General features: G+C 41.1%; 1 protein-coding gene across 2 annotated transcripts in view; it reads left to right on the top strand.

Moving 5' to 3' along the window:
• entpd1 (ectonucleoside triphosphate diphosphohydrolase 1) overlaps positions 1–22121 on the top strand; it is a 61481-nt gene extending 39360 nt beyond the window's left edge. For both annotated transcript variants that reach the window (XM_008106497.3, XM_062976383.1), the window contains exons 2-10: positions 894–1018; positions 1736–1853; positions 2598–2748; positions 5260–5419; positions 9008–9244; positions 10612–10872; positions 14099–14206; positions 15023–15160; positions 16280–22121. In XM_008106497.3, coding sequence (XP_008104704.2) covers positions 894–1018; positions 1736–1853; positions 2598–2748; positions 5260–5419; positions 9008–9244; positions 10612–10872; positions 14099–14206; positions 15023–15160; positions 16280–16486 — 1505 coding nt within the window. In that variant the 3' untranslated portion in view covers positions 16487–22121. The remainder of the gene's footprint in view (positions 1–893; positions 1019–1735; positions 1854–2597; positions 2749–5259; positions 5420–9007; positions 9245–10611; positions 10873–14098; positions 14207–15022; positions 15161–16279) is intronic.
• The last annotated feature ends 3265 nt before the right edge of the window (positions 22122–25386 follow it).

Genomic DNA, 25386 nt, shown 5'->3' with positions numbered 1-25386 from the left:
TGCTGCTAATGTGTGCTGGTTGTTTCTATTGACGTCTACACTATGAAAATAATAAAGCAGGCAACATAGCTAGAGTTAACCTACTATGAATTTCTTTAACTAAAACACACCACAGCTTTATAGCCCTGTTATTGTTGAACGCTTTTCGACCCTTCAAAGTCCTTTTGGCAGAACTACGCAATTCATCTCCAAATGCTGGCAACAGTATAATCAGGCTGAAGCTGGGGTCAGAACTGGTTTGTTGTGAAACTTAAGAATTCCATCTGTATCAGTCCAGGAATAGCCCCTCCAAATAGACCAAAAATAAATGCAGAGAGAGAGAGAGAGAGAGAGAGAGAGAGAGAGAGAGAGAGAGAGAGAGAGAGAGAGAGAGGGGAGTTGGTTGGACAGCTGCGCTGAGATTTAACATCTGAACAAAAGCAGAGTGATGAGTAGCAACTGATCCCTGGCAGTTTTGTTGGGCCAGGCTTTAGCATCAAAGGGATATTGCTTTACTGAAGCCTTGCATCTTTTCTGTGGAATAGCCCCTTGAGATTGTTTTTTTCTGTGAAAGGAGCAACTTGGGAAACTGCAAGTCGCTTCTGGTGTGAGAGAATTGGCCATCTGCAAGGACGTTGCCCAGGGGACGCCTAGCTGTTTGATGTTTTTGCCATCTTTGTGGGAGGCTTCTCTTATGTCCCTGCATGGGGAACTAGAGCTGACAGTCAGCAGTCCTGCCAGCACAAGGGTTTAACCCTTAAGATTCTATGCTAGAAAATCAAGTCTTGATAGTCAAATTTATGGAATAATCAGGGAAAGCAACTCTAAGCATGGACTCACAGGTTTTGTATTTTTCATTTGCTATGCTATTTGGGTTTTGTTCTAATACCATCTCGTCTTTGCTGTACTTGCAGGTAGCAAGCTGTGGAAGGGTTCCCGCCCCAAATACGTCATCATAGGATTTCTCTTGGTGGGAGCTGTGATTGGTTTAATTGCCGTGGCTGTTTCACAGTACCATCCTTCGACAAGGAACCATAAAGTAGGTTATAGAGGGATCTCCTGCTGGAATTGAGTGGTTGCACCCTGAAATCATCCTTCTCTTTGTCTGCAGTGTTCATGCACAAGCGAAGCCTAGAAAGGTCTTAATGTTGATGCTGTTCGTTCCCTCACTGCCTTCAAAAGCAACTTAGCTATTTCCAATGGAGGCAGAGGTTCAAAAACGCTAAAATTCAAACACTCTCATATCAAAGCTACTTCTCTAATAAGCCTTGAATTGGAAGGTATTGCATTCGGAAAGGGTCAAATGAGCCTTCTCTCTATGTTAACAGGAGGGTGTGTTTCAAAAACCAATCATTGTTTCTCAATGTAGATGTGAGGTTTTATGTCCTATGCATATGAATCCAAGTTTGGAATAAAAAATATATATAAATGGATAGGAAATCCTAGCATTTAAAAGTTCCCAGTTTGGAGTGGGAGCCATATTTGCTAGGCTGATTAAGGATTATGACTCCAACCTTAACAACTTAGTAGTTAAATATAAAAGGATACCATTAATATCTTCCAAGATTCAACATTGGTTGCATGAAGTGAAAAATAGTCTGGTTTTAAAAGGGGGAAACCCAGCCAAGCTGGATCGTGCTGAAGCTCCATGAATTAATTAATGAATATTTCCCTAAATAGAAGTACCTCTCCCATCTCATAAGCCTGAATAAGGATGAATTTTTAGAGTGAAACAGCGAATTTGTTTCTTTTGCAGTATGGGATTGTGCTGGATGCTGGTTCTTCTCATACCAATATGTACATATACAAATGGCCAGCAGAGAAAGAAAATGACACCGGAGTGGTTCAGCAGATAGATGTGTGTGAAGTAGAAGGTAAGAAAATGCGTCTTTTTGAAGCTGATTCTGGTGTGAGAAAGATGATGTGATAGTACAACTGAGGGGAAAAACAAACACAAGAGTTATTCCCTATCTACAGTGAAAGCAATGGTCTCACATCTCAGTAGTGACCCCCCACAATACTTCATTAGTGTTGTAAAAATAATAAATAACAAATAAGTTCAAATTAGTTCAAATATTGTCATTGGTCTATATATATTTTCTTATTGATTGTACGCTGTAGCATTCTGTTTGGTTCTGAATACAGTATATGCCTGTTCTTTCGTTATCCATAGTAACTCTGAACATTACCTTCATTTGTTTTATTATTCTAGTTTTAAAATATTCTTTGTGGTTTTGTTACACTATATAGGATAACTACTCAAAGTGGTGGTCCCTGAACTGGTACCAGTCCCTGAGCTAGTTCATGGCAAGTTTCCAGGAAAGAAATCTAATGGGCAGAAATACAGATACCAGTCCCTGGATCATTAGAAAAAAAATCTGTTCCCTCACAAGTAGTCTGAAATGCACTGCCCTATAGAACCCAAGAAGCCCAATTTTCAATTAAAAACAAAATAATGGATTTTGAACTTCATGACTGATGGAAAACCTTCATAATTAATCAGATCTGAGATGAATTATGGCTGATTAAATACTGATTAAGAATTTGGATATTTATAATGCTTAACATATTGAGCTCTGGGCTGAAACCGGTCATCACAGTTAAGTTTTTCTCCCCAGGTCCAGGAATTTCGGGATATGCCAGTGATGTGGGAAATGCTGGTCCTTCCCTAAAGCACTGCATGGATAAGGCAAAGGAGGTAGTGCCAGAGAGAAAGTATCGTGACACACCTGTTTACCTGGGCGCAACAGCTGGCATGCGGTTGCTGAGGTACCAAAGTAGAGTACAATCTGTGCTTTCTTTGAAAAACCATGCTCACAGGGGTTGAGGTCATAGGTGGAGGTTTGGAAAGGATGTTTGGAGGCTGACAGTGATGGTAATTCTGTGTCTCTTGTGATACCTCACAACCTCTGAGGATGCCTGCCATAAATGTGGGCGAAATGTCAGGAGAGAATTATTCTAGCCATGAAAGCCTTCAACAACACAATTCTGTGTCTGTGACCAGTATAGAAATGGAAAGGATGTTTACAAATATTCAAAAAATTGTCAAAAATGATGTTTCTTAAATGTCAGTAAACCCTGATGAAGAGAATCCTGAAATGACATGGATTGTGGCAGTTTCAAAATTTATTCTGCAAAACATTCAAAGGAATGTTTCAAAGGAAACTACATTGTCTATGTAGGAAAGTGCATTTCTGCACAAAAAGAATAATGTTTTCTGTCAAAATAATGTACCATGGGTGCATTCAGTGTTGAAGCACTGATCTGCTGAACTTGCGGACTGAAAGGTGCCAGGTTCAAATCTCAGGAGCAGAATGAGCACCCACTGTTAGCCCTAGCTCCTGCCAACCTAGCAGTTTGAAAACATGCAAATGTGAGTAGATCAATAGGTACCACTCCGGCGGAAAGGTAATGGCGCTCCATGCAGTCATGTCGGCCACATGACCTTGGAGGTGTCTATGGACAACGCTGGCTCTTCGGCTTAGAAATGGAGATGAGCACCAACCTCCAGAGTCTGGACGACTGGACTTAATGTCAGAGGAAACCTTTACCTTTACCTTCAACTATAGATGGGAGTCTGGACAGGAACAGCCATCTTTTCCTGGCATAGTGATATGGAACCATTTTCCCATAAGTTCTTCCAAAGTTTTTGGCTTTGAAGACTAGGGAAGGGTGGACTGAAGGAAACTGATAGTAACTTGGTAAGGGTCATTGATTTTGGATTGTCTAACAGTAATGTAAAAGGTTTTCTCTCTCCCACAATTCCAGGCATAAGTATGTGCTCAGAGGCCACCTGTTTCTTCATTCTTCGTACATATTCACCTGCCTGGGTATTTGTTTTGCATTTGATTTTGGTTGGTGGGTCTCAACATTTTAGTAAAATACCAAGGGGATCTGCTCCACAACCACCCCTTTGCAGTAGTTTACAAACCAAGCAGAGTAGCAGGAAACACATTTCTTCATTTCCCCCATCTCCTGTTCATGCCCTGTTCAGGCTGTCCTGCATGGAGATGTTGACATATATTGAGATGGGGAGCTTTAAGCCTACAGATGTTTTGGACTTCAGCTCCAGAAACCAACTTCCAAAAGCCCCTGCTAATTTTGTGTGTGTGTGTCAGGAGTGACTTGAGAAACTGGTGTTAGAGAATTGGCTGTCTGCAAGGACATTACCCAGCGGATGTCCTGATGTTTGATGTTTTACCATCCTTGTGGGAGGCTTCTCTCATGTCCCCGCATGGGGAGCTGGAGCTGACAGAGGGAGCTCCCCTGCACTCCCCGGATTTGAACTGCTGACCTGTTGGTCAGCAGTCCTGCCAGCACAAGAGTTTAACCCATTGTACCACTGGGGGCTCCTTGCCCCTGCTAATGATAAGAACCTATGGAAACCGTAGTACAAAATACTTGGAAGGCTAAAGATCTAACCACATGCCTTTGTTCATTGAGGACCCCTTAGTAGTCACCATTCTCTTAAGCAGCTGTTATGCTGACTGTCTCCTTTCATTCTTTGCCAGTATGGTAAAACTCAACAAGCCCCTGAAAGTGAAACTTTGGTTGAAGATTCCTCATATACTGTATATCACATGCCCCTGGCCAGGAAAAATATATGTATGATGCCATAAAGGATGCTTCTATTGTCACATTTCTGTGATATTATTATGAAAGATGCGTGCATAAAAGCACCCTCACAAAGAGTTGTATGAGCATGTCATTCCCTGTGGCACACTCAAGAGGCCCAGGTAGCAGTATGAACTGCACTTTGCAAGGTTTTTGTAGACCTTCCTCATCGATCTGTGAGGTCATCACATGATTGATTTATCCACTCTTGACAGATCATATATCAGTGGTTCTCAACTTGTGGGTCCCCAGATGTTTCGGCCTTCAACTCCCAGAAATCCTAACAGCTGGTAAACTGGCTGGGATTTCTGGGAATTATAGGCCAAAACACCTGGGGATCCACAGGTTGAGAACCACTGTCATATATCATTTTCTGTCCAATTTCCAATTTAGAAAAGCAAAAGAGAAAAATTTCCTGGCAGGAAGAGCTGTTGAACAGTGCAGTATGCTGCCTCTGTATGTTTTAAAGCAGAGGATGGATGACCATCTGTTGGAATGCTTTCATTGTGTGTTCCTGCATGGCAGGGGATTGGACTGGATGGGCCTTGTAGTCTCTTCTAAATCTATGATATTGTGATTTTATGAAAAAAGGAAATGATAGTCTGAAGTAGCCCTTAAATAGTTGGGCATTCTATGTAATTTCCCATCCATCTTTTCAACATGCAGGATGGAGAATGCAAGTACTGCTAAAAGTGTCCTCTCTGGGGTAGAGGCAACATTACGCTCATACCCCTTCAACTTCCGGGGGGCCAGGATCTTAAGTGGCGAGGAAGAAGGTGCCTATGGCTGGATCACCCTAAATTACCTGCTGGGAAATTTGAGAGAGGTAATGTGCCATTTTGGGGGAAAAAAATGCTGTGCTTGGAAACCTAGCAGTGCCATGGTTTTTGTGCTCTTTGTTGTTAAAAATGTAGAACTTGGGAAAGTTTTTGGACTGGCTGACTATGCATGTTGGGGGATTTTGGGAACTATCACTCAAAAATAACTTTCTGAGCTCTGTGCAAATGTAATATATGCTAACATGTTCTGAAAAGATTGCCATGTTAGTGTGCTGCATAAAAAAACAAGTCTTGTAACATTTCAAAGGTTCACAGAGGCTCTGTGGAACCGCAGTTATGAAACATTGCCCTGGTTGTTAATGGATAATCAACTAATCCAATGAAGATGTGTGCAGTATTGTAGAATACAGTACAATAGGCACTAAATATGCTTTGAATATTGTTATATTCTTGCCACTGGAGACCCCGGTGGCACAACGAGTTAGACCACTGAGCTGCTGAACTTGCTGACCAAAAAGTTGGCAGTTCAAATCCAGAGAGCAGGGTGAGCTCCCGCTGTTAGCCCCAGCTTCTGCCAACCTAGCAATTCGAAAACATTCAAACGTGAGCAGATCAATAGGTACTGCTCTGGCAGGAAGGTAACAGCGCTCCATGAAGCCATGCCGGCCACATGACCTATGTGTCTATGGACAACGCTGGCTCTTCTGCTTAGAAATGGAGATGAGCACCAACTCCCAGAGTCGGACACAACTAGACTTGATGTCAGGGGAAAACCTTTACTTTTTTATTCTTTGAATACTCAGTGAATACAGCTTACATCAACACTATCACTATCACAAGTAAAAGTGAACACCACTTACACCTAGATGGAAATTAGCTCCCTTGCTAAGTCAGTTATATCTACTATCTTGTTATCTATTCTGTGGACTATTGCAGACTATTTATTCTGTGTATGGAGAATGCAATCTATATTATTGTGGAATACCCACATATCTTTCTTTTTTCCTGTCATGCCAATTGTTGGGGTATCACGCGTGTCCCATGCTGGGTGAAAGGTAGAGTATAAATAACAGTTGGCACCTGTATTGCAGTTACAGATTTGTAACCTTGTGTTATGGATCTGAAGCTGCTCCATATTCCATAATACAGTAGAGTCTCACTTATCCAACACTCACTTATCCAACGTTCTGGATTATCCAATGCATTTTTGTAGTCAATGTTTTCAATACATCGTGATATTTTGGTGCTAAATTCATAAATACAGTAATTACTACATAGCATTACTGCATATTGAGCTACTTTTTCTGACACATTTGTTGTATAACATGATATTTTGGTGCTTAATTTGTAAAATCATAACCTAATTTGATGTTTAATAGGCTTTTCCTTAATCTCTCCTTATTATCCAACATATTCACTTATCCAATGTTCTGTCGGCCCGTTTACGTTGGATAAGCGAGACTCTACTGTATTATGTATTCACAGCCATGGCACTATTGGTGCAAATATAAATTCTCTTCCAAACCTACCCCGACATTCAGCAGTTGCATCAAGTGCTGAAGATCTGTTCAGCTGGTGATCAGAGTACAGCAGAAAATGCTATCAGTCATCTCCTGCCACCAAGTCTGTGACAATCAGAAGAGCAGGCATCTATCGCTCAGTGTGACTGCTGGATGTTAAGATAGGTTTGAGGGGCCAGGCTGGGAGATGTTACTTAGTTACTCATTTATAACTATTTACCCAAAACAGGATCTTGGCAAACATAAATAAAAAAAAACCACTGCAACTATTTAAAGTACTAATTGCGGTGACTGGCAAATAAAATGTCCTTGCCAACTAGCTTTTGTCTTTAGACAAAGATACACTAAAACATTCCCTCTGATATCCAACTTTATAGAAAATGGTGCAGTAGAGAAACAGTCAGCCCGACACACTCGGTTAAAATCTTTCAGCAGGTCTTGGCTTTTGCGATGTGCCTTTAAAAGCTACACTGTTCCTGACATCATGAACTTTTCTCATGGTCAATGTCATTATCAGAATGGCAGCCCTTTCAGACTGTTTACCTTGCTCCTTTTTCCCCTAAGCTTGTAAAAGAAAAAGCCAGCAGCGGCAGCTGGTCATGATGGAAAGCAACATCACATTGCAAGGGACAAAAGTAGGATTTGAATCTAAGAGTGCTTGCAGAGGAGGCTTTTATTGTGTAGCCGACCTGCGTTGTTCTCTGAAATTTATGAGTTTGTGTGGTCCAAATGACATTTTCCACTTGTAACTCTTATTGTGGGGTTTCCTTTGTCTCTTTGCTTAGTATAAAATATTGGGGAGAAGGGGAAAGGATGGGAGCTAGAGATGGAACGGCTGCATATTGTCTTTTCAATTGATAGTGCTCAGAACTGCCCATTTGAATTACCTCCAGTCTCTGACTTCTTATCAACCATTAGATTGTCAGTCCAATACCACATCCCACAATGATCCCTCCTCCATCCTCAGCCTGATAAGACATGTATGCAAATAGCAGTGTTTGGGGAAGTTACCTTTTCAGAATGCAATGCCCAGAAATTCCTTAAAGCATGCTGAAATGTGTGGTGCACAAACTTTTTTTTTCAGGCTTTGACCAATGTAGTGTCATTCTGGCTCAGAAGAAATGTATATCACTAAACAAGAGTCAGTGTAGAACATCATGCAAAGTGCAGCTATTTTTTCAATACATTCTTTCTAAAGATAATCCCTGGCAAGTCATGGTTCACATTGTATTGCCTTTTATTTTTCTCTACTCTGTTGCCCATTTCTAAAGTTCTCATGAATACTGTCACTTCAGATTTAAATGGTCCTCATTTTCCCTCAACATAGTACTCCTTCCTATCTCATACCTTCAGGCCTGTAGCGAGGGGGGGGGGTAGGGATTCACACACCCCCCCCCCCAAATTTTCAAAACCCCTTCCGAATTTTTTTTCTGGCTACGGCCCTGCATACCTTGCCTGTACTGACATCTCTCTAACCCTCTGATTTCTCTGGCTTCATTTCCCCATAGCAAGTCTCCACTGTGGCTCTAAAAACTGAGTCTTCTGTTGTTTTACAAAAGCAAGTGAAAGGTTCCAGAAACTAGCTAATGAGACAAACAAAGAGACAAATGAATTACAAAGGCAATGAGTGGGGAAACCATAAATGTTTGTCTCAAATTAAATCAAAGTCAAACATATACAAACTGTGTGGGAAAATCACAATTAGAGGCTGTCATCTAGTTGGGAAGTTATGCTGTCACAAACTGACCTACAATTGTGTAGAGTTAAATTGTACCATTGTGTAAAGGTCATGTTCTCGGAGGAAGAGTGGAGATGGAGTTACCCCACTGGGCCATTGTGCATTATGTAGCTCAAGGATAGTCAAAAAGGTGATTTATGATAGAAATATTAGTCTTGCATTGCCATTTCACAACCTTGCTAGACACACACACACACACAATATATACTGCTTGAGAAATCTGAGGAAATAGAGGCTCAAGTCTATGTAACACGATTTCACACACTTGCATCAGTGTTAGAAATGTTACAAGTGTGATGTGGTTCTTCATACCTGACTGTTCCATCCAATGCTCTGGCCTTGATGTTTTTTTCCTGTCTCATGTGTTCTATTTGCAGGCTATCTGGCCTAGTTTTCTGCCCCGTCTCTTTGCCAGGCCTGGGACAATAGGGGCTCTGGATCTTGGGGGAGCTTCAACACAGATCACCTTTGAGCCAAACCAGGACACCAGTGGGTCATCCGAGTATATGTTGAATTTCCATCTGTATGGAAAGACCTACAGTGTGTATACACACAGTTACCTCTGTTATGGAAAGGACCAGGCACTCCGACTCAAGATACTCAATAATGTCAAGGTAAGTTTGAGATGCCAGCACATGTCTTAAGGCATGGGAGAGATGAGGTTTGGGATTTAACCCAATTGACTCTGGCACTGAATCCAAACACATATAATAAAGGTAGTCTTCTGTTTTCTACCACATGCTATATGAGCAAATATCAGAACTTACTGTGAACTTCATGGCTCTATTTCAATGACACTTCCACATGTAGAAAAAAAAGAATTCCTTGTTACATGAAATGGGTAGAAGGGTTACTGAAATTTTTCTGGTTACTCCTAGACTGGGAGTTCAGGCTTTCATCTCAGTCTAATGACATTTTGGATGTCCATTTCCAATATTTTACAATTTTAGTACATATATATTTGTCTTCCAAGGGGCTCAGACATGATATACATGATTCTCTCTTTCCACTTCCTATCCACACAATTTTATCTTCATGACATCTATCTATGGAAGGTTATGCTGATAGAGTGATATTCCATGGCTGAGGAGGATTTGAAGTTGGTTTTCCAAGCAGCCCCTAGACCTCTTTTTCTGGTTCAGAAAGCCCACAAACATACAAGTCAACCAAAGTCCCCCATCCTCTCACATCATTCAACAATTTTTGCCCCAAAACCACACAGAATCTCTCCAAAGTGTGAAAACATGCAGAGGAGGAAAAGGACTGCAGAACAAAACAAAAGTATTTTGGCTTTCTATGAAAGGAAAATTGGCTTCCAGTACCCACAGGACTGCCCATTCGTACCCTGGACAAAAGCACTCTAACTTTTAAACAAGGTGACATGCAAGGTTTCTTTAAGGTTTTCTTTAAAAAATATTTTTCATCACTGAATAACATGTATTCTTAGGGGGAAAAAAGATAGCAGTGATGCTGCAGATTAAACTACTGAGCAGCTGAACTTGCTGACTGAAAGGTCGCAGTTCAAATCCATGGAGCGGGGTGAGCTCCCACTGTTAGCCCCAGCTTCTGCCAACCTAACAGTTAGAAAACATGCAAATGTGAGTAGATCGATAGGTATCGCTTTGGCTGGAAGGTAACAGCGCTCCGTGTAGTCATGCCGGCCATGTGACCTTGGAAGCATCTACGGACAATGTTGGCTCTTCGGCTTTGAAATGGAGATGAGCACCAACTCCCAGAGTCGGACACAACTAGACTTAATGTCAGGAGACAACCTTTACCTTTTTAGAACTAAAGTAGTTAATGATTGACCAAATAGTTTGGGTTCTGTTTAACATGTTATCACATGTTAATAATTCAGTACAGACATACATATATTCATATGTACTGCATTAATCCAGCCTACATCCAAGTCTTGCCACATCTTGTTCCTCACCTGGCTGTTGTTAATGGCTTTCCCCCATCATTATTATTGACCATGCAGGGCTCATCTACTGCCAGAATCCAAGATCCGTGTTTCCTAAAAGGCTATGAGAGGACTATGAATATGATCGACCTGAGCAAAAACCCTTGCACAGCAAGAAGTTTCCACCCTAAATCCTTCTCCATTCTCCACATTGAGGGTACTGGGGATTATGAACAGTGCCTGGCTGGCATTGAGGACATCTTCAATAGTTCTGGCTGCCCTTCTTCCAGCTGCTCATTCAATGCCTCTTTCATGCCTCCATTGTCTGGCCAATTTGGGGTAAGTTTCTATATGTCCTTTTTTGTCTTGTAAAATCTCATAGTTTGACACTGAAGGAAGGAGCTCTTATGCCGTTTCCATTTGTTACACATGCTAACGGCCTGTCTTAATTTCCATGCTGGCAGTCTTTAAGCAGAGCTGGCATTTTGTATCATATACTCGATGAAAGACAAGAAGATCTCACTGGTAAGTCTAAGCCTCTTTGGCTGCATGTTCATTCTGAGTAAATTTTGCAAAATAAAATTCTCAAATTCCAAGTCAAGTCCAGTGTGAAGCAAGGCACCCATGGTTACAAAGGTTCTATCTGAATGACTATGTCATCCTCATTCAAAGGTTACTTGGCCCTTTAGTTAAGCTTTGTGGCACAGAACAATAGAAAACTAGAAAATAACCCTGGCATAGATTTTCAAAGATACCAAAATAGGTCTTCAGAGCTGAGTTTCATAGGCAATAACTAGAAATTCCAGCTGAATATAATAGATTAAGGTTAGGGTAGGGGGACCTCTGGTGGACTAAGAGACACATTGGACTCCTAGGAAACCACTAAAAGCCGCATCCCACCATGCACGTGAACTTGCTTGCATGCACAAATGAATTACATGCAAAACAGGTACACTTTGTTGCCGATCATCCTTGGGACAGGTGCCAGGCTTTATATTTGCTCTTATCTCAATGATATTGATTAGAATAAATAATTAGGAACTTGAGGTTAAAGCATTATTCAAACCAACAACTGATTGATAGGTTCAGGAGGTTTTAATATGATCCTCACTGCATCATCACAGTTTTGCTTGATGCTGCTGTTGCTCAGTACCCAGAGAGGTTCTACAAGGGTACTGAGCAGAACGAGAGACAAGGGAGATTTTCTTAATATACATGGTGAGGGCAATGGTAGCAAGTCCACAGTACCCCAAAGCACTCTACACAGGGCCGTAGCCAGAAAAAAAATTCGGGAGGGGTTTTGAAAATTTCGGGGGGGGGGGGGTTGAACCCCTAGTACATACCCCTCCCCGCTACAAACCTGTCAATATTTGCTTGAGATAGTGCCTGGAGGGACTCTTAATGTTTTGCATCTCATAGACTTAGCATGGGGATTTGGTTAACCAGTTAAAATTCATGAGTAAACGAGATTTTTTTTATAACTTGAAAAATTTCGGGGGGGGGGGGTGTTGAACCCCTAACCCCCCCCCCCTCGCTACAGGCCTGACTCTACAGCATCTCATGCATGCTGCCCCATCCCTGCACTAAGCTTGGGCTTTTGGGAAGCAGGAAGCAGCCAGGCTTTGAAGCTACAAGGCCAAACAATGCTAATCAAGATAGCCAGTTGCAACATTCACACTTGCCTCCATCAGACAAAAGGTCTTTCTCCCACCCTGGACATCATTCCACATATATATAAACCTCACTTGCCTAGTATCCAACAGATCTCTCAATCTCTGAGGATGCCTGCTGTAGATGTGGGCAGAATGTCAGAAGAGAATGCTTCTGAAACATGGCCATACAACCTGGAAAACTCACAGCAACCCATATAAAAACATAGATTTTGAGGAGATAGGACAATATTGGGTTGCTGTGAGTTTTCTCAGCTCTGTGGTCATGTTCCAGAAGCATTCTTTCCTGACGTTTCACCTGCATCTTTGGCAGGCATCCTCAGAAGTTGTGAGGTCTCACAACCTCTGAGGATGCCTGCTATAGATGCAGGCAAAATGTCAGGAAAGAATGCTTCTGGAACATGGCCATACAGCCCAGAAAACTTACAGCAACCCAGTGATTCCGGCCATGAAAGCCTTCGACAACACATAGGACAATATTGTTTTGAGGGTGTTTAGTAGGACCTTATACTTGGGATATCAGTTGCACACTTTTGGGTAGTAGCACAAAGCTCAAGGCTAGTTGTCACAAAGCAGTAGAGGTATGTGTAGAGTGAATTTAATAATACTGTGTTTGGGGTGCTCACCAGGAACCTCAATTAGATATGTCAGTTTACACTTATGAACAGTAATGGAAAACCTATGGTTTGCAAGGAAAAATTACAGCTATGATACAGCTTTTGAGATTATATTAAACTTGTGGATTCATAGTTAAAACTACTAAAATTCAAACATTATTTCAGGCTGGTTGAAAGTCTTTCAGGCATTTCACACAGTTGTATTATTTCACCTTACCACATATTTAACATTCAGATGGGTAAAATTGATATTTTATAACATCCATTTGTGAAGCCTGTGTCATTATATGTCTAGATTGTGTAGCAAGATATCAAGCAAGGGAGGCTTATGTGGATTTGAGCCAGAGCCTCTGAGAGACCTGCAATTAGTATTGTTAGAAGAAAAGGAGAGGAGAGCTATACTAATCCAATATTGTTATTTTACCTGAGATACCAAACGCCAATTAAGAGCTCTGTTGATGGAGGAAGCTACATCTGGCCTGGAGGCCTGGTTATATTCATGGAAAGCTCCTAGGTTGTTGATGGTATTTCTGCTGATGGTGGATCTTAAAATAAAGAGTTCTGCAAAAGATGATTAGAGCTTTGGTACAACATTCTTTCATCCCCAGTGGGCTCTTAAGCTACTCCAGCCTGGAACTAACCCAGCCAATTCTTTTCCTAATGGGTTTAAGGAGGCAATTTGGGGAAGAGGGGGACTCTGCTCATCCACCAGCTGCCCAGGTGAACCTGTAAGAGATGAAGCATCACAACATTCTTAATCCCCCTTTCCTGCCCTTACATCTTTTCAAATGGTTTCACCTATCATTTTCTTATAAGCCATCTGGCTGTCTGCTTAAAGATAAGTGGTATACCAAAAATTAAGAACATGAACATTGTTATAATTGTTTTGAGAAAGCGATTAGTTCTGTGTTCATAAAAAACAATGCAGTAAAAAAAATAAGTTGAGCACTTAGAAACAGAATTTAGGTGTCTAAAGAAAAGGACCAAATTACTACCGGTAAGTAAATGTGAACATAATACATACAAGAATTCTAGTGTGAATGATTTTAATTATCTCGCTTTCTGTAATGCTAGACATTTGAAACCTACAGGAGAAAAGTCATTGGAGGACTATTTGGATAGGCTGTGTCCTCATCCTGCTTCAACTAAAGCTGTGAGCCAGGTACTGGCAATACTCTCTCCCTGTCTGAGAAGAGAGTATTGGATTACTGAGGACTGATGCAGAGAGTGTCCTGGACTCTCTTTTATTTGTATTTTCTTTTTATTCATGCTCTTTAGGCATTTTCTGCTTTCTACTATGTAATGAGCTTTCTGAACGTAACAGAACAACCTATGGATGAAGTGATAAAGGCACTGAAGGCCTTCTGCTCCAAATCCTGGGCCAAGGTATGACATTTCTTCAGAAGAGCATCCTGACCCTTATTTTGTAGTCTTTGGAGTGTGTGACTTCCATCTGGTCCTAGTGTTGCATCATTGGGAGTAGATTTAGTACCACTGCCTCCAACTCAAAGTCTATTATGCATATATAATGTCTTCCTGACTTGTGAAAGACATCTTCCTAGGGTCGTAGTTCCCAACTTGTGGTCTGTAGACCACAGTGATCCCCAAGAACTAAAATATGGTTCATGGCCTCACCGTTAATACACGGTTGCAATGAGAGCAACTGGTCTCATGAAACCCACTTATAGTGCTGAGGCAATGGGGATGTCAAGAGGGGAGAGGCTGACTACCCACGAAAGGCATGACAAGCCTCCTGACTGCTACTGCTTCACCTCCTCCTTCCCCCTGCACAGAGCCATTCCATGTGGCAAGCCTTCAGAAAATTGCATTGGATAGACCACATCAGCTCTAGTTTATTAAATATGGTTTTCTGTGGGCAAGCAGATGTCGACTACTGGATGGCATATGTTGTGTATCAGAAACTAGAGCTGATGTGGTCTATCCAATGAAATTTTCTGAATCAGACCCCATTCAACCAAATTGAATCTAAAGTTGACCAAAAACAGATTCATAACCCTTTTGGTACTAATGTTGGAGAGTGGTCCCTGGTCAAAAAAAGGTTGGGAACCACTGTCATAGGGGAAGCACAAGGATGGATTATTTTCACTCCTAAACTTAATATTAAATACAAGGATGGAATGCTGCTCTCCTGGTGAAGAAAGATTCATGTAGAGAAATAAACATTCCTTGTCCTCTTTCTAGGTAAAGGCTGACTATCCTAAGATAAAAGAGAAGTACTTGAGTGAGTACTGCTTTGCAGGAACGTATGTAATCTCACTGCTTGGCAAGAGATATAACTTCACTAAGGAGAAATGGTCGGACATTCGTTTTTTGGGAAAGGTATGTTTACATGGGACTGGGGAATGGTTCTGGCATTTGGCAGAACATTTCTGTCCTGCCTTTCTAATGTGTACACAACACTTAGATTGATTCACAATCATATAAAAGTCATAATAAAATAAAATCATACATTCAGTTACAAATACAATTAAAATACCAAGGCAAAAGAGACTAACCCAGTGTTTGCATGAAATGATCAGCAAGAAAAAGTCTCAATGAATAGACAAACATTCAGTCTTGCTCTTCAACACACTATTCAGGCAGGACTGAGAAAGCATTATCTTTGTTCACTAATAACTATGTCTCCTCCATTTAGAGAAGGGCATTTCCTTCTGCTTCTGACATGCCAGGAAGTTATATGGAAGGAGACAGAATGACAGGTACTCTGAGCAAAAGTCATACAGAGCTCTAAAAGTCATGATCAAAAACTTAACACAGTTTTCTCACTTCCTGTGTTTTGACGTTGCAGAATTGATTAGTCACAAATTTGATTAAAATGTTCTATATAGGAATTTTTAGGTCCTTCAGTGTGACTCTATGCCCAACTTTCTGTAGAAGCGTGTCAGAACCCTGCTACTAGAGCCTGTATGTGGCTCTGAGTTTCAGGGTCACTGACATTGATAAGACACCTGCGTCTCAGGACTCGGAGAAGAAACGGCTGCTGGACTTGGCGGGGAATTTGCGCGGGGTTTTACTGAGCGGGAAGAGACTTTTCAAATGAGGGGGAGGGTATATAAAGGATGGTTGGCCGGAGTCTCCCATTCTTGGCTTTTCTGATGTTTATGTTTCCTGCAGTAAAGTTTCTGGTGATATCACGGAGAGTCTCGTGTGTTCATTCAGGAGCGGCTGTGGTGAGCTGACAGAAGCGCACCATAGTGTCATTCTGGAGAATCTAAAGATTCCTAGAGAAAACACCTCTCTTGGAATCTCTAGGTTCTCACTTGTTCTTCATAGAGAAATCATCTATCAGGTAAAATAAGAAATAGAATTGTTAAAATTTGCATTTCCCCCCACTTCCATGGAGGCTTCTGTGCCTCGAGAGAATGTGGAGGACTGACTATATCTCATATCTTTCCTGTAGTGATTAACTGGTCTCCCTTCCTTTCCCATTTATTTCAGGTTCGTGACAGTGATGCTGGATGGACTCTGGGCTACATGCTTAACCTGACAAACATGATCAATGCAGAGCAGTCCTTTCTACGTCCACTTTCCTACATTTGCCATATTTGTCTCATGGTCGTCTTCTCCGTTATGGTAGTGCTTCTGGTCGTCGTAGGGTACGTGATTTATCGCAAACCGAAGTGCTTGAAAAAGGAAGCAATTTAGAGTGGTAAAGTCCACAGCAAAATTTCTGTGAGCTTCAGGACTTAGTGTTCTTCTTCTGAAGCAAATGACTTTGTATGAAGACTTCCTTGGCCACCTCCACTGGCACTCATAGATGCCAAAAACAGCATTCTGCCATCTTTCTGCCATCTTCCTTATTTTGGATAGGGGATTGATGATGGAGACCTTGTGTGCTGTATTAAAACACCAACTTCTCTCAGGTCCGTCCCTTCGTGTATTGCCTTGGTCCCAAAATGCAACACAGGGGGCACCCTGTTGGGAACAACTGACTGAACAATGGAAAGACTGTGCCTGGCAGGTCCAGGTGGTCTCAGGGTTGTATATCTTTTGCACCTCTGGAAAGGTCAATAGCTATTCAGAAATGCTGCCTGTGGATCTCCCCCATTCATGGTGATCTATCTCAGTCACCATCCAGTCATAATTGATTTACATGGACATCTGCTGTGTGAAGACTTATGGAGACTTTTTATCAAAAAACTGTCTATGTGACCAAACATTAGCTGGGAGAAGGGGAAGGAACCTTAAATGTTCCCTTTCACAAGACTTTTGTGGAGAGAATATCCAACTGACACTTGCCTGGAACCACTGAACTGATCCACTGAAGGACCAACGAACTTCCAGGCAATGAACTATCCGCTTTCTATAGGTTGTGTAGACTCCAGAATCTTGAGGTGAGATGTTGCAGCCGCCTAATGTTTCCATGAGCAACATGATCAGTCAAAAATGGTGGGGTGGCTCTAGGGGTGGGGAGGTGGGATACACTCCTTGCAACTTCATTTACATACTTTCAGTGGAGGAGCTATACACAACAAGGGGCCTTTCTCCCATATTCCTAGAAAAAAATCTTGTGTATCACTAAACATTTCACAGAGGTTAATTGATTTGCACTTTGATGTTCAGGGAAATAAGGGACTCAAGCAGTGAAGGACTTTCCATTCTTCTTATGATAAACATGTCAGGGTTTTTCTCCCCACTGAATTGTAATGATCGACCAAATGGAGCCAAATAATTTGATTAGTGTCTCCATAGGGCACATATACCATATATTTAAGGAACAATAGGTGGTACCTCTTCATCCTTTGAATTTGCTTCCCTTATCAAGACTGAGTCTTTGCTTCCCTTATCAAAACTTCAGTCTTTTCACGCAGAAATATCATTCCAGTTTTCCCTTCAGTTTTTTTTAATTTAGCACCTTTTGAAGGGCATTTGGTTATTTTACCAATTAATTGTTGATCTACCAGGTCAACATGATCTTTATTTTGACCATTCCTGATGGGGCGCTGATTGGCAAACATAACAATCTTTCACATTCCAGTAACAATGTTGACCCCAAAGATTTAACCAAGTAAGAGAATTTTATGTGGAGTGGAAGAGTTGCCTGTTAACTCCCATATACATTCTTAGGCTATCAACTATCCGTGTCACATTTAAAAGGGGCACACTTTATTTTCAGATTGTTCTTCCACTTTTGGTGTGATTCCTGTGCATGAGATTTGGGGTGAGAGTGGAATAGGGGTCAGACAACACACAATGGGAATAGTATTGATGGGGGAGACTTCTGTTCTGTTTGCATTTTGATAAAACTATGTTCATCATACCTGTTAAATCTTGTCTTTCTATATTCACAGTTCTCAAAATTTTGTAGTGTAGTTCTCCCACCAAAAAAATGCACCTTAGAAGGAAGTACATTCATGAAAAATGCACACATCAAAATCATGTTAACACGGGATGCAAGAATTAATATATTAGGGGAAAGTCACAAAATCCATGTTAATTTTTATGTGAATCTCTTAAAAAAGCATGATGAGCACACAGAATGTCTTTCCAGGAGGATTCTGAATGTTGTAATCTTAAATGTAACTTCTCTGAAGTTCCCCACTCAAGTTTTCCAGAAACTGGTTTTTGCAGGTATACTGTCTTTGATAGTGCAGATAACACACTGTATAACCATCATGACAAGAATCTGTTGATAGCCTTGTCCTCCCAGAATTTGGCAAGCTGGATTCCCAGCGTCCTCTCTCTTTCTGTTTTCCATACTGCTTCTCTTATCAAAGCAGAACTCTATTGTCTTTTCTAGGATAAGTAGTTCATCCAGGCATAGATAGTACTTTTACAAGTAAGTTGGGTTTTCAACTGCCGAGACGTTTTGATTACATCTAAAATGAACAATGGATTCAAGATACAACAAATGCTACAGATTTCCCAAGCAAAACGCAATTATATGCAAAATGAAAACCTTGTGAAAGTCATTGCGTTTGACAATGGTATATTGCAGCATTTCACCTAAGGTTTTTGGTTTTGAGTACATCTACAGTTTCAAGGAGATAAGGCATAGGCCATTGTCAAGTACAGTAGAGTCGCACTTATCCAACATAAATTGGCCGGCAGAACGTTGGATAAGCGAAAATATTGGATAATAAGGAGGAATAAAGGAAAAGCCTATTAAACATCAAATTACATTATGATTTTACAAATTAAGCACCAAAACATCATGTTTTACAACAAATCGACAGAAAAAGCAGTTCAATACATGGTAATATTATGTAGTAATTACTGTATTTACAAATTTAGCCCCAAAATATCGCAATGTATTGAAAACATTGACTATCCAAAAACTGACTACAAATAAAGATAGCATTGCATAAAATCAACTTACAGTAACAACATTGTCGTAAGTTACATCCATAAAAAGTTCAATCTTTGCTGCCTAGAGAAACAGCTGTGGATCTGGGTGGAGGCCGACTGCGTTGGATAATCCAGAACATTGGATAAGCGAGACTCTACTGTATTCCGTTTACCAATTGATTTTCCTGTATGCAACTGTTTTTTCACAAGGCATCCATATATGCAGGTTTTTTCACATATGGTTCTATTGTTTTGACCATTATTCAGTGGTCATATCCAGATCATGACCGCATAGCTAGACCTCTACAAGTGTAACCATTTCATATGGACCTAAATCTTATTGTCAGTCCTGACTAGAACAGAACCATTGATTCATTGGATTGAATGAGTCAGCTGTAGTCGGGCCTAACTATACACTTGTGCATCCTTGAATGGTGCATAACGATTAATCAGTGCCTTCAGTATATCCCATTAATTCATGGGATTTCAGACACAGACATTGTACATTCTCCATTGCACAATGAGACTAGAAGTAGGTACATAATTGGTTGCACAAAGTCAATATTCAGAAGGGTTGTGTAGCTGAACCATTGTGTAACTCACACTATTTAAGGAAGGTGCAGAAGTTCAGCTATATTTTTTTCATAGCAAGCTCATGCTTTTACTTTAATTTCCTGTTACAACACTGTAATCACTTGTTTTGCACTAATACCTTGTGCCCTTAATGACAGACAAAGAGCAAGCCTGCATGTTTGTTATTCACTCATAACCTGCCAAGGATGGGCAATCCCATGACTCAGAAGTGACATTGACCCAAGTTTTGTTGGAGGAAGAACTTCAATTTTTCCTTTCCTGTTGTTTCCTAGCTTGTTTAATTTGCTGCCTTGAATTTAAATAGCACAGAATTTGCAAGAAAGCCTTCAGTGAGAACATAACCAGACTAATAGTTTGACACCACCCTACTTAGAAAACCAGCATTGTTTAGTGGATTGAGTATTGGATTAGGACTCTGAGAGACCACGTTTTGAATCCTGCTCAGTCCTGGAAACCTATTGAGTGACCTCAATCAAATGACACTCTCTCAGCCAGAAAATCCTTTGAGTTGCTATGAATCAGAGTTGACTTTGTGGAACATAACAAACAACCACTACTACTCTAATGCTATAGAACCATCCCTAGGAATCCTGGGATTTGTAGTTTAGTGAGGTACTTCCATCCTATATTAAGGTAAGAGATTCAGGAGCTGATAACTGGTGCGTGTTTAATAAACCAGCACTTCCTTGAATTTACTTTACACTTTGCTGTTTTTGACCATTCAAAAACTCCTTTGGTATAAGGCGTGGTGACACCTGAGTTACAAAGTCCAGCATATTATCATACTACAGTGCAGGTATGGGCAAACTTGGGTCCTCCAAGTGTTTTGGACTTCAGCTCACACCATTCCTAACAGCCTCAGGCCCCTTCCTTTTCCCCCTCAGCTACCCCAAGTGTTTTGAAGTCCAAAACACTTGGAGGACCCAAGTTTGCCCATACCTGCTATAGTGTGTGCATGGGATGGGGGAATTAGTATGTTCCCTTTCTCTTTCACAGGTGTTTACAACCATCCATCACCATCTCGCTTTATAGTGCATCATACTACTATACCTGCAAGTATTTCTTTTCCTCTTTCTGAAGGAAAGAGATGGGTTTTTTTTCTTCACATTGGTAGTACTGTTGTAAACTTTTGGCAGTGCAGATTGACAGTCATAATAATTTGGAGGCAGCAGGGGCTACAAAAATGTAGTGTGCATAAAGCCTACAACACCACATGCTACCCACTTCTGATCTGCAACTACCTGCTGACCTTATTTCTGGGTCTATATCCTTTCATCTTCTATCAGCCAATTTGTTCTGTCCACAAATGACAGAGTATTCTGTTCAACTGGTGTTAGGTTGAAGCCCATTAACATGTTGATGTGCAAGAATTCTGACAGTGAAAAATTGTGACAGAAGAGACAAGTGGATGTTAAAGCTTTTGACGGTGTCCCCACGTTATTGCTGGGAAGTGTAAAATAAACAAGTTGAGCATTCCCGGCTATAGACCTGGGCAGAGGGAGATACAGTTCATATAGGGGTTTTTGAAATCATGAACCCAGTTTCAAAGCAGTATATTTGACAACTGAGTCCATCTTTTTATGTACTCCTGGCTTACTATCTTTTAAGGGAAATTTATGCCCTTCCTTGACTTTTCAGTCCAAAAAAATAAAACAATTCACTCATGCACACCTCGGTATTTGTGTAATATATTAAAGATATTATGAATTATGCCAATTGTGTTTGTTCATTATTTCCTAAAGAAGAGAGTGGGAAGTGTAGTAGAGCAAGAGGAAAAAAGTCTGATCCTCAGAAAAGGGAAAGGATGCCCTCAAGGTAGGATTTCGGCACTCTCCCACCTACCATAAGAAACCAAAGTCTGATGGCACCAAGCTCATTTGCTAGAGTTCTTTCTCCATTTCCTTAAGACAAAGAACCTGAAGTGACAAATTATTACTACCCAATAAAAAATAGGAAAGGAAAGCCTAGTCTGTATGGGCAGGAGACTTTAGCAGTGCGGAGGTGATAGAATGCATAGTTTCATTTCAAACTGTGGTATTTATCTTTATAGCACAATCTTCTGTATCAGTAGGAAAATGAGTACAGCATAGACTAGAATAGGCATTTATCACAGTAGGTTGATTAATTTTTTTTAATGCCCCCAACTCCAGTCTTTGATTTGTTACTGCAGATAACCCGCTTTATTCGCAGGTTTTAGGATTTTAAAATAATTTTTACAATTCTTACCATTTATTAGTTGGGATTTATGTGTGTTGTTGTTTTTATACTTATGACACTGTTTATATGCTTATGTACTGTTGTTTATATGTGGCATATGAAGTGCTTCTGTGAGCCACCCCAAGTCTCTTCAGGGAGATGATGGCGGAGTATAAATAAAGATGATGATGATGATGATGATGATGATGATGATGATTGATTGATTATTATTATTATTATTATTATTATTATTATATACAGTTCTTGATTCTACAAACCTAGCTCCTATTACATGAGACCTTTTACTTATCACTTAAGCAGGCGAGAAGCTTGGGGAACTGTAGAGATTCTTACACATAGAAAATAAATACAAATACTGCATTTGCTCTTTTATTCCTGAGGTTGTTCAGCTTTTCTCTTGCTCCCCCTCATTTATAATAGTTTACCTTGATCATGACCGTTGAGAGGAATCATTGCATCCAAAGCAAGTCAGCCACTTTTCAATTGTTGCTTGCTTTCTTATTTCAATATGGGAACTGTCCCTAATGAACGAGGCTGTGAGGACCAGCCTACTTCTTTATAAAGGAGATACCAAATGGTACTTTGCCAAGGGCTCCCTCAACTCTGAAGCCACCTTTGATGGATAATACGTTAAAGGAGTCTTGAATTGTTTTCTGTAAAGGGCAAGGCAGTGTATTAATGCCAAGGAATCAGTCAAATTGGCCCATCTGTCTTGCCTTCTGCCCTGCTAGAATATCTTGTAGATGAGGAAAGTGGGTTCTGGTGCTCCACAATACTATCATGATAGTCAAACTGAGAGATAGTCTACAGCATCATTTCCCAACCTGGGGGCCAGGAACCGGGGGGGGGGGGTCGCGAGGGGGATGTCAGAGGGGTTGCCAAAGACCAGTATTTTCTGTTGGTCATGGGGGTTCTGTGTAGGAAGTTTGTTCCAGTTCTATCATTGGTGGGATTCAAGGGGTCTTTGTAGGTGAACTATAAATCCCAGCAACTACAACTCCAAAATGCCAAGGTCTATTTTCCCCAAACTCCACCAGTGTTCAAATTTGGGCATATTGAGTATTTCTGCCAAGTTTGGTCCAGATCCATCATTGTTTGAGTCCACAGTGCTCTCTGGATGTAGGTGAACTACAACTCCCAAACTCAAGGTCAATGCCCACCAAACCCTTGCAGTATTTTCTGTTGGTCATGGGAGTTCTGTGTGCCAAGTTTGGTTCAGTTCCATCATTGGTGGAGTTCCAAATGCTCTTTGATTGTAGGTGAACTATAAATCCCAGCAACTACAACTCCCATATGACAAAATCAATCTGCTCCCCAACCCCACCAGTATTCAAATTTGGGCATAACGGGTATTTCTGCCAAATGTGGTCCAGTGAATGAAAATACATCCTGCATATCAAATATTTACATTACAATTCATAACAGTAGCAAAATTACAGTTATGAAGTAGCAATGAAAATAATTTTATGGTTGGGGTCACAAAATGAGGAATTGGTATTAAGGGGTCACGGCATTGGGAAGGTTGAGAACCACTGGTCTACAGCTTGTCATCAAGAACCCTGCGGAATCAGGTGCCCTACTGATCATATACTGTTTAAGATATTTGCAACTAAGTAAAGCAATTGGGTATGAACTGCCTTCTATAACACAACAATTTTATCAGACTGTTCCATCGAGCCTCATGTTTTTGTTTTTAGACCTGTCCTCTGTTTTAGACCTGATTGAGCCTAATCTACTGCCTCTGATCCAGCTAAAATCGAAGACTTATTGAATCTATTTTAGGGACTCATGCTATAGGATGAACTTGAAGTGTTATCTGTCAATTGTAACATACATCATGTCCTACTCTTTTTCTTAGGTTGAATTCCATTTATAGCAACTACCCAAAGACAATGTACAATGTATCAAACCAAAATTGCAATTAGACTAGAGGTGGCTGCCTGTAACCTTCCAGGTGATTTTGGCTTATGCCACTCCCACTAGCCGTGACCCACAAAGTCTACCACGAAGGACTCTCCCCACTTAAAAGTATTAAACTTTCATTATCTTAGGAAAGTTTGTCTTAGAAAGCTGACTATCAGAACTACTGAAGAGTGGATAAGACTTCCTTGCAGGATGGATAGTTCTCCTTTTTTAAAGGCCTTTAAACAGAAGTTGGATGGACATCTCTCAGGGATGCTTCAGTTGTGAATTCCTGCACGACAGGAGGTTGGGCAACACTTGCTATTCCTTCCAGCTCTATGAGTTTATGATTCATTGCAATTAAATTTGAAGCTGCAAATAAATTAATCAGAAAGGAAACATTTTACAGCAAAGAGGGAAAATTATGTAGTCCAACTGGGCACCACAGTTGAAGGGAGATGTTGACAAGCTGGAAAGCGTCCAGAGGAGGGCGACTAAAATGATTAAGGGTCTGAAGAACAAGCCCTATGAGGAGCGGCTTAAAGAGCTGGGCATGTTTAGCCTGCAGAAGAGAAGGCTGAGAGGAGACATGATAGCCATGTACAAATATGTGAAGGGAAGTCATAGGGAAGAGGGAGCAAGCTTGTTTTCTGCTGCCCTGCAGACTAGGACGCAGAACAATGGCTTCAAACTACAGGAAAGGAGATTCCACTTGAACATCAGGAAGAACTTCCTCACTGTGAGAGCTGTTCGACAGTGGAACTCTCTCCCCGGGGCCGTGGTGGAGGCTCCTTCCTTGGAGGCTTTTAAGCAGAGGCTGGATGGCCATCTGTCGGGGGTGCTTTGAATGCGATTTCCTGCTTCTTAGCAGGGGGTTGGACTAGATGGCCCATGTGGTCTCTTCCAACTCTACTATTCTATGATTCTATGATTCTATGATTCTAGTCCATGCACCCAAGGCCGTGCTGCAAGTGAGATGTATTCCAGTGTGGAACACATCTCACCGTGTTAAAACAGTGGATGTGGCTCTTAATGAGACATGCTGCATTATCACAGGATGTCTACGCCCCATGTCACTGGAGAAATTATACTGTTTAGCCAGTATTGCACCACCTAACATCCATCGGGAAGTAGCAGCCAATAATGACAGGACCAAGGCAGTGACATCTCCGCCCATCCTCTGTTTGGATATCAGCCAGCAAGCCAACACCTTAAATCAAAAAATAGTTTTCTAAGATCTACAGAGATAGTCTCAGGAACACCTCAGCAAGTGAGAGTCCAAAAGTGGCAGGCTAAAACCCAGAACCTCACTCCATGGCTGATATCGGATGAAAGACTCCCCCCTGGGCACATAGAAGATTGAGCAACTTGGAAGGCACTGAACAGACTGTTCTCTGGCACTACGAGGTCCAGATCCAATCTTCAGAAATAGGGCCACAAAGTGGAGTCCACAACATGTGAGTATGGGGAAGCACAAACCACAGACCATTTACTACAATCCAGCCTGACCCCTGCCATATGCACAATGGGGGACCTTCATACAG

Source organism: Anolis carolinensis, chromosome 3, assembly GCF_035594765.1.
Source record: "Anolis carolinensis isolate JA03-04 chromosome 3, rAnoCar3.1.pri, whole genome shotgun sequence".
Classification (NCBI taxonomy): Eukaryota; Metazoa; Chordata; class Lepidosauria; order Squamata; family Dactyloidae; genus Anolis; species Anolis carolinensis.
This window is presented reverse-complemented; position numbering and strand designations above follow the sequence as displayed.